This window comes from Notechis scutatus, chromosome 5 (genome assembly GCF_049901735.1).
Source record: "Notechis scutatus isolate UNSWTSFEM ecotype Mainland chromosome 5, rNotScu1.2, whole genome shotgun sequence".
Classification (NCBI taxonomy): Eukaryota; Metazoa; Chordata; class Lepidosauria; order Squamata; family Elapidae; genus Notechis; species Notechis scutatus.
The window spans coordinates 45,969,297-45,985,014 of NC_142013.1; the positions used below are offsets into that span (position 1 = coordinate 45,969,297).

A 15,718-nucleotide genomic window follows, 5' to 3' on the forward strand; every position below is an offset into this window, starting at 1 on the left:
TCGTAATTCATTTGATGGCATACTAGTTATTGTGGAAATAAATTTCTGTATTTTCAATTAGAGTAGCCTTCTCATTTACTCTCAGCATAACCTGAAAGGTTATGATATGTATCTGTTTATATAAAAGTTTAGTCTGCCAATAATAACTATTACATACATATTTTCAACATAGCTGAACCTGCTGAGCTGAGCTGTACTAGATTTGGCTTTTTGTCAAATACAATTTTACCCAAATCTGTGGAAGACTTGAATTGATCTGGATTTAATCACAATAAAAGGTGTTACCAAGTAATGTGTTTGAAAAGGAATGCAGAAAATTATATATAAAAGTACCATTAACCTTGATACTTCAAAATTATAATTATAGAAAAATTTAAATAATCCATGATTTCATTGGAACTAATCTAAATTTAAAAATTATTTTTATTTAGCTTTGTAATGTGTTTAACATGTATTTCATGTCTAATGGGATAAATTAAACCAACAATTTTGAACATAATACATTTATTAATGATGTTTCTTGCCACTTTCCCCTCTAGGCATCTGGAATTCCATGAATCAATAAAATAACATCTTTCACACTAGTAGATGCTTAGTTTATTTACTTTATATTTTCCAGTTCTGCAGTCAAATGTAGAGTTTATTTATTTTAAGGCATTTAAATATTAAAATCATTCAGTTCTTCCAATTTATAATTCCTTTCTTATTGCTCGGATAGAAAAAGTTTAAAAATGATCATGAGCTGGTTTAGATCATTTGATAATTTATACATCTTTCATCTTAGCTATATAAATCTTTTATATATATGAATTAGTGAAAATAGATCACAATGTTAGATTGACTATCATATTTTTTTCTTTTTTTAAGCATGAGTCTAGAATCTTTCAACTTAATGTTAATTTCCCTGGAAAATTTGAATAAATGTAAATAAATAAACAATTAAAAGTAGTGAAAGAGGTTTATCTTTTCCTGCCAGTAATTTATGATTCAGCTTCATTATTTTTTAAAGTCACAACCTAGATTTAATTTATTGAAGCTGAGTGTCTAGGAAAGGCAACCAAAAAAAGGACAGTATTTCTTGTGGTTCTGTCCAATTATGCAAATATAAATTACAAGCTATTTGGAAGCACTAGAAATTTCATTGTGTACAATTCTCTAGTTAACACTGATTAAGTATTACAAAAACAACAAATAAATGACTTGGCCTGGATGATGATCCATTTATATATATAAAAATATTCTTCACATTTTATAAATGAACAGACAATACAAGATGATGGTAGCCCAGTTGTGAGAGAAGAGAAAATATACAATGTTGAATGATGCAATATTTAAATGATACTGCATTGCATGAGTAACACCAGTATCTCACAAAAAATCCTTTTTTATGTATTTTACTACAGTTGCTTTTGTCTCTATACTTATTCCTACACTCGCCCAGATACATGTAAATAAATCTGCTCATATGATTTATTTTGTTTGCCATGTGTACAAATCACATACAGCTTTTTGAAATGTCTGTGATTTATCACTTTCGTGGTTTTGAAACATTTAAGGAAAATAGTATGGATTTCCATAAGCAAATACTTATGTGCAAGGACAGTAATAGCAGTTACTCACTGAGTACAATCCAGCTGCAAATTACTCATGGACATTTACATAATTAACAAGTCCTGATGACATGTATTGTGATAAATTTCTAGTAAATTTCTAGTAAAGCAAAAATAAAGAACAAAAGCTGTATGCATCTTAAATATCAGCAAAAAAAATTCATCAAACAAAACCATAGCTATACCATGCTCTTCTCAAATCATGCTAGATTTACATTATTTTATTCAAAGAAAATATTCAAACCTGATTGTAAACACTTTGTAAGATTTTAACCTACTCAGGTTCTTTTTTAATTGTTAATACCTTTTCTAAGAGTCCATATACTTCTCCATTGTGTTGAATGGACATATTATTTGAATGGCTAATGTATGCATTTCTTCTATTAGGAAATGTTTTACATTCTGTGACAGGAGACAACTCTTTCTTCATTGTGACAGAAGATGAATTTTCCATAAATGATTTATCTCTCCAAGCATCTTTGCTATGGGCTTCCTGAATACTAATAGGGTTCCCCCCCTTTTGTAACATATAATACAATATTGGATTAGTTTGGGTCAGTCTTGGGGAGTCTCTCTCAAGATCATTTTTGTCAGAATCAGTGATGACCCATTTTAGAGGTCCCCTTTCATTAGGTACATGGCAAATGCTAAACTGGTCACATTCTGGCTTTGATGATACTGTGCCTCCCAAATGTTCAGTGAAGGGAGAACTGGCAGGACTCTTCATAGCAACTGAATATTGAAATGTCTGGTAGTCCAAGCAATTGCTTGGTTGCCCAGGGTTCCCTATGAGAGTATGCATAGGAGAAACACTGAATTCAGCCTTGTCATTATTTGTTAGGTTATGTTTGCTTCCTTTCTTTTTGCCATCCATTACTGATAAATTATTTCTATGCTGAGACATATCTTTTTCACAATTTTCTGATAGAAGCAGTTGTTTTAGCACATTAAATCCTTTACTTTCTGTAGACCAACTTCTGTTTTCACTTTCATTATTTGACACATAACCTGAAGAATATTTTATTTCAAAATCAGTTTTTATGAACTTAGATTCTTTTTGGTTAAGACAACTGCCATACAAAGCATCTGCAGTAGTTTTGTGGTTGATTGTGACATCAGATATTTTACCTTTATTACTTTTTAGTATTTTTAAAGGACCTTCTAAAGAATCAGAATGCAATTTTCTCTTTTTGGGGAGCATACTGTGACTTTTTGATTCCACAAAACTCTGTTCATGGTTTCTCCTATCCAGGTTATCTGCAGAGCAGCCATCTTGACTCTGTCTCAGTAATCGACTTAGAAGTCCATTCTTCGAAAAGGAAAAGTCTTGAGATGTAAGAGACTGGGACTGAAATTCTTCTGATGCTGGAGAAATAGCTATATTTCTCTCTAAAGAATGAGTTGTTTCTGGAAATTTCTTATTAACATTTTCAATTATTTGTTGAGCATTTGAATTCTGAAGGGCACTGGATTCTTCCTCAGAAGGCTCAGCTTTTATTTTTACAGTTAGTATTTGTTCATTCAAAACTTTTTCTGTTGGATCTTGTAAACACTCTTCTTTCAAAAACATTTTTTCCTTTGTTTCATTCATATTTTTGTTGGTGGTTCCCAGAAGTAACTGGAGCACAGTGCGTCGTTCTAGCAGATTTTGGATTTCTGAATTGGGAAGTTTTTGTTCTGGGAGAAACTGATTAGTGAGAATTCTGTTTTTTTCAAGTGTACATGATGTGTTATGAAGCAGGGAGGTATTTAGTCCATCTATCAATCCTACTGGTTTCTCAGTGTTAAGAGTCATCAGTTGTTTGTTTGCTTGTCTTTGGTTATCCCCTGACATGGAAGACTGCATCCCACATTGAGCTAAGTTTTGCAATAGTTTACTTGCACTGAAAGATGAAGGTGTTTGTAAAGTTTCTTTTTTATTTTGTTTACTTCCATGAAGTTCTTTGTGAATAGTAAGATCTATCAAGTGTTTAGAAGCTGGATTAGATAGTCTCTCGGGCTGTATGATGCAAGTATATGGTGGTGAATTACATTTTATCATTAAAGGAGAATTGTGTGAAAGGTTGATAGGTGAATCTGCTTTTGCAGAAGTTTGCAAAGGAGGAGTATGTACTGGAATTATTCGATTAGTATTAGAAGAGTCAGTAATAGGAGTTCTGTTAGTCATTGAAAAATTAAATTTCGCCACATCAGCTGGAACTAATGTTCCTTCTGTTTCTTTAACTTTTGGTGAGTTTTCTTCTTCCTTATGACCAAGTAGCAATTGCAGTAAAGTTACTTTTTGGTGTGGATTCAATTTTGTATTTTTAGAAGTATCTTTTTCTTCTATGTTTTCCAGACATGGGACTTTTGATTCCCAACTATGAAACAACGATTGAGTTAAATTGTCTAGAGAAGTTGTCTGCCCTGAATCTTGAGTATTTGTTTTTTGTTTGAAAGACAAATCTATAGGAAGACAATTTGAATGGGAACTCTCATCATCACTACTATCATCTTCTGTAAAACTTGGGTTGTTGTCAGAGTATTCATCAACAGTAGTTGGTGTACTGCTTTCCTCAAAAATGCTGGACCTGTCATTTTGTTCATATTGTTTGTTCTGCTTAGTAGTACTATGATTTTTCAGGAGGTGCAAAAGCAAACTACTGTTAGTAGGTGGTTTCATATGACTTTTTTCTGATGTTTTATAGTTTGTAAATTTTGGAGATGAATGAATTATGCCCATATGACTCTGAAAATTTGTGGTATTGCTTTTATTGGTTGTTGTTTTGTTTGAACATCTTGCCTGACCATTCAAATGGCTTTCCATTCCTTTTGATAGTTTAAAACGACCAACATCTTTTGGAGGAACAGTTTCTTTTAGTTTTGCCATAGCAGAAAGTCTCTCACTTGCGATTTGATTGGCATTTTGTGCTTTTAGAGCATGTTCCCTGGAATATTGCTGCAAGTGTGCTTCACTTGAAAGAAGCAAAGCAAGTTGGCTGCAGGCAACACTTGGCTTAGGTGATGCAGCAGGACTAGATCTTTTCTCTACCATGTTTGCAACAGCTTGTAGTCTTGCAGCACAAGAAAGTGATTCATTCATTGCTTTTGAACCACTTTGTCCTGAATGTGTAGATTCTTTAAACCGATCTTGAACTAGGTTTGTTGTTAGCTCTGGCAGACCAGTCTCCAGTTTTTCATCTTTCAATTTGTTTTTTTTCAGCAAAGTCTTCAAGTGACTGGATGCAACACCATAGCACCTCAAGTCTTTCTCTACCTGCGAGGAATCATTGCTGAGCGAATATCCTTGCTCTTTAAGGCTCTGCCTAATTTGTTGCGACAAAGCAACACTCTGCAACCTAGAGCTAAATGACTGTAGTAAGGAAGCCAGCAATGTGCTATCTTGCTTGCTTTTAGGCACATTTTCAACCATGCCAGCCAACAACGCTTCTTTTTTCTCATTTATATCCACAAAAGAATCAGACAATCGTCCTTTGTTTTCAGCATTCCAGTCTTCAGAAGACTGTAGCAGTCTTGCCTTTTTATGATGCAACATGCCAGAACTTCTATATGTATGTGTGTTGGGAACACCATCTCTCTGACAGCTAGGAGATGCATTTCCAGAAACGCTGAAATTCTGATCTTCAGCATTACTAGTAGGCTTTTTGTCAACGACAGAACCCGAACCTCCGGCTGTCTGATGCATTAGTAATCCCTCTAAGTAAGTTAGAACAATGGAATCCTGGTGCATCTCAGAGACAAGATCTTCTCCATGAGTCATGTTCAATACAAGTATCCACAAAAGCTCTCTTTTTATTCTACTTAGGATCTAGTGTATTATACGTGAACTGAAATTTAGCTCAACAAATAAATGTATACATTTTTTCCAAATTTGATGCTCTTTTTGATGCTCTTTTGCAGATCTTTCCATTAAGTATTTGTAGAAGAAGCAGTGTTCCCATTTTTCTCTGATTTAATATACACCATTTATGATGTTAAGGGACTATTGTATGGTGTCAGGTTAAAATGTTTTTTAGGGATTGACAATATTGTTTTCCATCTTCTTTCATCATATTACAAACACTTGATTCCTGTAAAAGAAAAAGAAATAACATATCAAGCCAAATCAAACATAAATGTTTCATACAAGCAGGTATATTTCAAAATTCTATGTACAATTTCAGGTAAACCTTCCTATATAATTTTATTACCCTTCACTTGATTTTGAAGAGCACTAGAAGCCACAACAGCTCTGAAATGCAGTTGTGTGGGCAACTGATGAGTGGTTCCACAGTCCTAATAAATAGATCAATACTCTTTAAAAAATATTTATAAGGATTTCTATTAGATTGATGAGAAATTTAGAAGAGTTGTAGACTGACCATTTATACAGGTTTGGAAATAGTAATACTTTCAGTTTTTGGATTAATATGTTTTGTAGGAATATATAATAATAATTTTGTGAAGTTCAAATAGTTATGGGTTTCTTTTTTTAATGTATTATTCCACCATTAGCACCATAAATAAGACATAAACATGGTAGAAGTAGACATAGCAGTAATCCATGCAAAGTAAACTTTCACATTTGGGGAAAGAGAAATAACATATGAAGTAGCATGCATAATATCATACAGATATTATGTACCATACGGATAATATCAACTTGTGGCTGGTTACTTAATGACCATTCAAAATTATGATGGTCTCAGAACAAGTTATTATTATTTATTAATTTGTTTGCTGCCCATTTCACCATAAGGTGACTCTGGACAGCTTACAATGTTAAAAAGAATCAAACAATAGAAAATCATTTATATAATAACATTAAACACTATAAAATGCAAATTATCTTCTATAACTAAAAGATGGGGAGGGGTGTACTATGTAGTAGGATGTGTATGAGAGGGAGATGGTCCAAATGAGATGGCAGGGGGTGGGGGGAGTCACACACACATTGCATCATGGGTGCAGGCACATCAGCACACGTGAGCACTTTTGGCATGCAACGTGGAAAAGGTTCGCCATCATGGTACTATACTGTTTTTTTTTTTAAATGTATCAATTTATTAGAGCCTAATGGTACCCTTAAGAGATCTTAAGTGGTCTAAATCTGAAAGAACCCTTTCATCTATATTTAGATTTTGAAATTATCCTTGTTTCCTTTTTTTTTTTTTAAGCCAAATGCTCAGTATTTAGCTGGATAATTCAATAAAGATGTATTCTCAATTTTACTAGGCTTCCTTGAAAGTCATTTATGAATAGATATTTTGCATCTAAGGTTCATTAATTAGAGCAGGGGTGTCAAACTGGATTTCTTCATTTTTGCCCTCCATAGCCTCCTGCAGCACTCTGCTGGGCCATTTTCAGCCATTTTTTGGCCTGTTTTGGGCCCATTTTTCAGCCCAATTTTTTGGCCTGGCTTCAGCCAGCAGAGTGCTGCAGGAGGCCATAGTGGGTGAAAATGAGGCACGGGGAGCTGCACATGGCCTGTTTTAGCCACCAGAGGCATTGCGGGATGATCCCTTGATATTTCCAGGCTAGCCCTGTGGGGCCTTGAGTTTGGCACCCCTGAATTAGAGGATTATTTTTGTACTAGGTATATATATATATTTGTTCTCAACTGTCAGCCTGTTTTGATCTTTAACACCTAGACCTAACATATTATTTATAATCTAGAAACTTCAATGAATTATAAAGGTTTTTATGGGAAAGACAAACATCTTAATTTTATCTTAATTATTACTAAATTGATCATGTAAATTACAACATTCCTGATTTTTAGTTTTACCATTTTGAATTCAGTTTCTTTTTTCTTTTTTAGTTGTTTAGTCATAATGTCATTGTATTAACAATGTTGTAGTCTGTAAGCAATATTTGGAAGGAAATGTTATTCTTTTATTTACATGATAATTTTGCAGTATAAGAAACTCTGAATCCTCACAGGGGGATGTTTTATGGTAAAATTCATGATCTAACAGGAATGAAATACTTTAGATCAACTAATGGGCAACCACGTTTGAGATTTTGATTTATCACAAGAGCAATTTGGAAAATCCAAAACCAAATGAAATGTATACAAATAAATCAATCTTATCCAGATTCTTTAGCAGTTGTGAGTTTCTAAGTGGAACAAAAATTTGTCCTGGGATTATTACAAATTTACAATTTTTAAAAATTAAAATATATTATTAATGCCCATTATTAATTTGGAATGTGTTCTCATTACAGATCTTAAATATTAAATATAATTCTTGTCTTAAGAAGATTCTTAGTTCAAGAATCTTATTGGAATGCATCATATAAGGTTTTCATTGAGCACAAACACACTGCAGCAACTTCGAACACCAGAAAAGGGAAACAAACCACCCATTTTCCAATGAAATGGATATTGATTACACCAGAAGCAACACAAACTATGAAATTGAGAACATGACCATACATCAAAAATATCTCTGAAACAACCAATAGACCATTACAATGACACAACATCACTGTAGTAATCAAACCAAATAAAGTTCTCCAAAATATCTTAAATAAATTAAAACTTTAACAGTCCAAGAAGAAAACATAGGAGTCATCTACAGTATAAGAGCCGTAACAGCCACTATGTAGGATTGGCAGGCATGAACAATAGCTAGCAGTAAGAAGGCACAATGAAAGCCTTAATTTCATAACACATGACTAAAACACAATTTCAACTGGGAAACAGTATTTTAGATCAAGTAAAATCCAAAAATATTAGGGAATTCCTGAAAGCTTGGCATTTGGATAGTTATCAATAGACACATAGAAATAAGCCATATTTACGTACCATTCAAAACAGACAACAAAAGCTAAAAAGGAAACAAAAAGACCAGAACTCATCCCTCCAGTAGATATACAGAGAATAGCACAAGACAATAAAGCAGAAAGCAATGCCCTAATCAAGGTCCAGTACCTAAGTTACTGTACATAAATACGAATTAAAAATTACACTCACTAGCCCTGATTTACCTAGTTGATTAATGAAATGACCAGAGGAAGATGAAATATTACATAAAGGCTTTGCCTTTAGAAAGTGGTTTAAAGATGTGATATAACTCTGAATTGTAATTCAACAACCTGGGATCTATCACTGGTCATATCATCAAATATGGGAGTAGAAAAAATGACTTTCCTTTTAAAGACAATCAGGAACTGATAATGTATTCACTTTCTACTTATGAACAATCTCTTTTACTTGATGTAATGGAGAGACTAATGAATATTATTCCTTATTTGATCTGTAAGTGCGTATATTTATAATCTGGAAATTTACATAATGCACACTAAAGGTTAATCACTAATATTTATACTAAATCAAAACTGGGTGAAATGTGAAAAATATATTTTTCCTTCACAATGTTTCTATGTACTACTGAAAAAACAGGCAAATGTATAAACAAATGAGCAAATGTATAAACTAGTGAAAACTGCTTATATAGTCATGCATATGAGATAGGTGACCACATAAATAAATAAATTCAGTTATAAAATCAATTTAGTAATTATGAAAATAATTTAGTAACCGTAAAACTAATCTTTAATTTTCTTTATATATTTATATTTTCTTGCAGCATCAAAGTCGATTATTTAACATATAATAAATCTACAGCAACAATCACAGTAACAACATGATAATGAAAACTTTTTTAACAGTTTCCCAATTTTATAATTGAGTACTCAACACTTCACTTTTCTTTTTCTAATTATTAAAGGAGCTGCGAAAATTCCAATTTAATGGAAAACCTCACCTGCTTTCTTTACATACTAGACACATACAGTACATTATTTTTGTTCCATTGGAGAACATGTAAATTTTAAAAAGAAAAATAGTTTGTTGGTGACATGTTTTTTAAACAATACATTCAAAATCTGAATAGCATAATGATTTTCATTTTTTTTTCCAGGCAAGGGCTTTCTTACACATGTTTAGCAGAGGTGGTATTCAGCAGGTTCTGACCAGTTCTGGAGTACCGGTAGCAGAAATTTTGAATAGTTCGGAGAACCGGCAAATACCACCTCTGACTGGAGATTTTACGGTATCCTTCCCCTGCCACACCCACCAAGACACAGAACCAGTAGTAAAAAAAATTTGAATCCCACCACGGATGTTTAGATTTTTAGAAGATTAAAAATATTAATATTACACTTTTCAAAAGCAGGATAGGAACACTATTAGTGCTTTTGAATTTTGGGTTGGAGAACACTCTTAAGAATACTATGGAAATCCAAGAAAACAAATGAATGAATTATCAAACAAATCAATCCAGAGTTCTCACTTGAGGCACAAATGAATAGACTTAAATTGTCATACATTAGATACATTATATAAAGAATTATCTTTTTGGACCCTAATGATGGGAAAGGGAGAAGGAAAGAGAATATGTATAATCTTATTCAAAACGCGACTTCTTTTTGCAGCCAGAAGCTGCAATCTGACCTTTTAATAATTTTCTGCTCGCTTTCAGACAATCCAGCCAAGAGAAATATGCCCGTTTTGAACAAAGGCTGAGCAAAAACTGGGGACGCTAAGGAGGAGCCTCAAGTAGGAGTGTCTCAGAAATCAGCTCAGCCTATTGGACGAGAGACAGAAGCACCTCCCATGCCTGGATGCTCTGAACAGCTCATCTGGAGAAGGTCCAGTTCACTTTGTTATGGAAAAAATCTGAATGTTGATTTGATGCACATAATCAACCAATTAATCAATTGTGCAGAGTGCAAACTAAAAAAAGCTATAGAGTGCAAAAAAAACTCCACAGAAAGATGTGTTTGTGATGCTTCTTTTAAACTGAATAACATAAAATCTTTCATCTATTGTTTTTTGACTGGTATCAGTTAGGAACCATATTTCAAATGTCTACCTTTGCCTTGCTGTGTGATGTGTACTACACAAGACAGCTATTCATTTTTAAATTTGGTTAGACTTCTATTTTGGATATATATTGTCATTTTCTCATAGTTTACAGTTTTTATTAATTTATAATATAAAATACAAAAATACAAAAGCATTTTTTGTATTTTATATTACAGGTGAAACTCAAAAAATTAGAATATTGTGCAAAAGTTCATTTATTTCAGTTATGCAACTTAAAAGGAGAAATTAATATATGAGATACTCATTACATGCAAAGCAAGATAGGTCAAGCCATGATTTGTCATAATTGTGACAATTATGGCTTACAGCTCATGAAAAACCCCAATCCACAATCTCAGAAAATTAGACTATTACATGCAATAACAAGGATTGTACATAGAATAATATCGGACCTCTGAAAAGTATAAGCATATATATGTACCTCAGTACTTGGTTTGGGCCCCTTTTGCAGCTATTACTACCTCAACGCAGCATGGCATGGAAGCTATCAGCCTTTGGCACTGCTGAAGTGTTATGGAAGACCAGGATGCTTCAATAGCGGCCTTCAGCTCTTCTGCATTGTTTGGTCTCATGTCTCTCATCTTTCTCTTGGCAATGCCCCATAGATTCTCTATGGGGTTCAGGTCAGGTGAGTTTGCTGGCCAATCAAGCACAGTAATCCCTCGGTCATTGAACCAGGTTTTGGTGCTTTTGGCAGTGTGGGCAGGGGCCAAGTCCTGCTGGAAAATGAAGTCAGTATCCCCATAAAGCTCATCTGCGGAAGGAAGCATGAAGTGCTCCAAAATCTCCTGGTAGATGGCTGCGTTGACTCTGGACTTAATGAAGCACAGTGGACCAATACCAGCAGATGACATGGCTCCCCAAATCAACACAGACTGTGGAAACTTCACACTGCATTTCAAGCATCTTGCAGTGTGTTCCTCTCCATTCTTCCTCCAGACTCTGGGTCCTTGGTTTCCAAATGAGATGCAAAAGTTGCTCTCATCAGAAAAGAGGACTTTGGACCACTGAGCAACAGACCAGATCTGTTTTTCTTTAGCCCAGGTAAGATGCTTCTGATGTTGTTTGTTGTTCAGGAGCAGCTTGACAAGCGGAATATGACATTTGAAGCCCATGTCCAGGATGTGTGTGGTGGCTCCTGATCCACTGACTCCAGTCTCAGTCCACTCCTTGTGAAAGTCTCCAACACTTTTGAATGGCCTTTTCCTAACAATCCTTTCCAGGCTGTGGTCATCCCTGCTGCTTGTGCACCTTTTTCTTCCACACTTTGCCCTTCCACACAACTTTCTATTAATGTGCTTTGATACAGCACTTTGGGAACATCCAACTTCTTTTGCAATTACCTTCTGAGGCTTTCCCTCCTTATGGAGGTTGTCAATGATGGTTTTCTGCACAACTGTCAGGTCAGCAGTCTTTCCCATGATTGTGATTCCTACTGAACCAGACTGAGAAACCATTTAAAGGCTCAGGAACCCTTTGCAGGTGTTATGGTTTAATTAGCTGATTAAAGCGGGACACTTTGAGCCTAGAATATTGAACCTTTTCACAATATTCTAATTTTCTGAGATTGTGGATTTGGGGTTTCCATGAGCTGCAAGCCATAATCATCTCAATTGAACTATCTTGCTTTGCATGTAATGAGTCTCTCATATATTAGTTTCACCTTTTAAGTTGCATTACTGAAATAAATGAACTTTTGCATGATATTCTAATTTTTGAGTTTCACCTGTATAACTTAATATATTGTTCTTTTGTAATTGCTATATACTCTCCAATTCTGGTTACCTAGTCTTGTATCATTGGCAATTTCTCTTTTTTAATGTTGTGCCAAATGTGTCTTGTAACTGTCAGCATGAATCAAACTAATGGTGATATTTTTTTGGAATTGCATCTAATAGAAATATTTGTGGTTTCATTTCAAAATTGAATTGACCCATTTGTTATCAAGTACACTTTAGGGTTTTTTTTTTTTAACAACACCATGTGATAAAATGGTTGCAATTTAAATATTACAACAAAGAACTAAATACTGCGGGCTTATTTAAGAATGAAACACAGGCAACACTAATTGGATGATCCAAATTAACAACAATAATAATTATCACCAATGTTCTTTAAGTGTCCATTTTTAAGTTTCTGGTGTTATCATAAAAGAGAACCTGACCTGAATCACTTACATTGCAACACTAGTCAAAAGGGTCCAGCAGAGATTATACTATCTGAGAGTTCTCAGGAAACAACAACTGAATGAAAAACTGATGGTGACTTTCTACCGCTGCACCAGAGAGAGTATTTTAACTTACTACCCTCAAGATTATTAACCTTGGAGGGACATGATTTGCAATTAGGTTGGCATGGAATGGGAAAAATAAGATACATGGTTACTTTCAAAGACACTATATAACAATGGTGGCTAACCTTTTTGGACTCCTGTGCCGAAAATTGCACCCAGAAGACAATGCGTGTGCAACCCCCCCCCCCATGCTCCCTGCGCTTGCATGTGTGATTCCCCCACTGCCCCCTTATCTGCACTGTGGGCCTCCCAGATGATTTTCAGCCACTTTGAGGCCTTTTTCGGCCTCCCAGAGGCTCAAGGAAAGCCTCTGCAGCCTTTGGAGGCCAAAAAATGGGCCCATTTCATCACTTCCGGTATTTCCAGAAGCCTCTGGAAGGCTGAAAAAGGCTCAAACGAGCTCAAATCTAAACAAGAACTGGATGAGCAAGGGATCGAAATGGTTTGGTATTCACACATACAAATACAATCTAGATATGAAAAAGATGTAAAATTATATGGTTTCTATCGAGAATTGACAGAACTGGATAACATACTAACTGGAACAGAAAAAAGATTGATAAAAAATTGTATAGCTATCTGTTGAGCATTAAATTAGAAGAGGTACAAGTGAAGGAGACAATGATAGCATGGGCAAAAATTTTGGTTACACAATAGAATTAGATAAATGGCAGAAGTTGTGTGATAGAAATTATAAGTTAACTATGTCAACTGTATACAAAGAAAACTTGTATAAGATGTTTTATAGATGGCATTTAGTACCGGCGAGATTGGCAAGGATGTTTAAAGATAAATCAGCTAAATGTTGGAAATGCCAACAAACACCTGGGTCATATTATCATATGTGGTGGACATGTGTAGAAGCTAAAAAATATTGGACAGAAATACATATGTGGTTGGAAAAGATGGTATAACACATATTGACTTAAAACCTGAAATATTCCTGCTAGGGATCTTACCTGAAACTTACAGTAAAGAGAAAGTATATTTGATTGTTCATGTATTAATTGCAGCTAGAATTGTATTTTCTCAAAATTGGAAAAGCAAAGATTCCTACTGATAAAAATGTGATTAGAAAAAATATTAGAATGTGCAGAAATGAACAGATTAACGCTTGCAATTAAAGAGAAGGAGCAAACTGAATATTATAAGATATGGAAACTATTTTATCAATGGCTAGAGAAAAAATATGAAAGCTAGAAATAGCTAATAGATTCATGAAATATAGAAAATTGGTTTATAGAATTAAACATGCTAAGAAGGAATGCTATAGTAATAGATATTATGTTTATTAATAAGATAATAAGATAAGAATAGAGAATACCAAAGTAATGAACATGGATGTAAATTTTAATTGTTATAGCACAAGATATTTGGACCCAGATGACACACTGTTAAATGGAAGATGAATTGTATGTACCTTAAACAAAATTTACCCCCCACCCCCCAAAAAAACAACTTACTGCACCTGTGTATGGTTTGCCAGTTGCACAGTGGCAGATAGGACAGCACTCCAGAGGGTTAACGTCATTGCCCAGAGGATCATTGGTTGCTCTCTCCCCTTTAAAACATTCTTAAAGATCCATCTCATCCTGGGCACCCTTTTTTTAAACTATTACCATCTGTCAGACAGTACAGGATAATAAAAAGGACAAATAGGCTAAAAAACAGCTTCTATCCTAGGGCAGTAATTCTATTGAATATAATAATTATATTGAATTCTACTGTATAGTGCAATATTAATGCAAAATTGGGTTTTCAATTCAATAGTATAAAACAGGGATGTCAAACTGGATTTCTTTGAGGGCCAGATCAGTATTTTAGTTGTCTTCTGCGAGCCAGGGGGATGGGGACAGATGCCTCCTGCAGCACCCTGCTGGCCAAAACAGGGCATGCACGGCCCCTTGCACCATGTTTTTGCCCTCCATGGCCTCCTGCAGTACCATGCGGCCTGTTTTGGCTGTTTTCAGCCAAATTTTTTGGCCTGGTTTCAGTTGGCAGAATGCTGCAGGAGGCCATGGAAGGTACGGGGGCTCCATGTGGCCCATTTTAGCTGCCAAATGAAGTGCTCACTGAGGCATAGACATCAATTTTATAATTTCTGATAAAGGGCGATGGTGAAGCCCAAGTTGCTGCTCTGCAAATTTCATCTATGGAAGCCCGTGTGGCCCATGCTGCTGATGTTGCCGCACTCCTTGTTGAGTGGGCTGTAATGCCCTTAGGAACTGAGATGGACTGGCATTCATAACTTTAAGCTATGGTGGGTCTCAACCATCTACCAATGGTCGTTGACGACACCTTGTGGTCCTAAAGTGGATGGGTTGAAGGATAGGAATAGAGCCTCAGATTTTCGAAATGCCGCCGTGCGGTCTAGATAGATGCTTAATGCCCTTCGAACGTCAAGTCGATGCCATTGATGCTCCAGTCTATGAGATGGTTTCGGACAAAAATGTGGAAGCACCAACTCCTGCGCTTTGTGGAAGACTGAATTTACTTTAGGGGTGAATGATGGATCCAATCTGAGAACGACTCTGTCCGCATGAAAAACGCACAGGTCCTTTTTCATTGACAATGCTGCCAATTCGGAAATCCTCCTTGCTGATGCGATCGCAATTAAGAAGACCACCTTATATGTCAGGAATTTGAGACTAGCGGTTCTTAAAGGCTCGAACGGTCCAGTTGTAAGTGTGGTTAACACCTTGTTGAGCTCCCAAGTGGGACAGCAGTGAATTACAGGAGGTCGTAAGTTTGCAGCACCCTTAAGAAAGCTGCGGACATGTGGATGGTGTGCTATAGAACAAAGGTCACCCCAGGATATCACCGAGGCTAAGACCGCCACCTGTCTGCGTAAAGTATTTGGAGATAGGCCCTTGGTCAACCCCTCCTGTAAAAAGTCCAATAATTGTCCTATTGATGGGGCAGTTGGGTCAATCTTAGACC

At 35.3% G+C, this 15,718-nt stretch overlaps 1 protein-coding gene across 3 annotated transcripts in view; it reads right to left on the reverse strand.

The window, feature by feature from the left end:
- Positions 1-487: 487 nt before the first annotated feature.
- NRIP1 (nuclear receptor interacting protein 1) overlaps positions 488-15,718 on the reverse strand; it is a 76,629-nt gene continuing 61,398 nt past the window's right edge. For all 3 annotated transcript variants that reach the window (XM_026664107.2, XM_026664106.2, XM_026664105.2), the window contains exon 2: positions 488-5,680. In XM_026664107.2, coding sequence (XP_026519892.1) covers positions 1,885-5,370 — 3,486 coding nt within the window. In that variant the 5' untranslated portion in view covers positions 5,371-5,680 and the 3' untranslated portion in view covers positions 488-1,884. The remainder of the gene's footprint in view (positions 5,681-15,718) is intronic.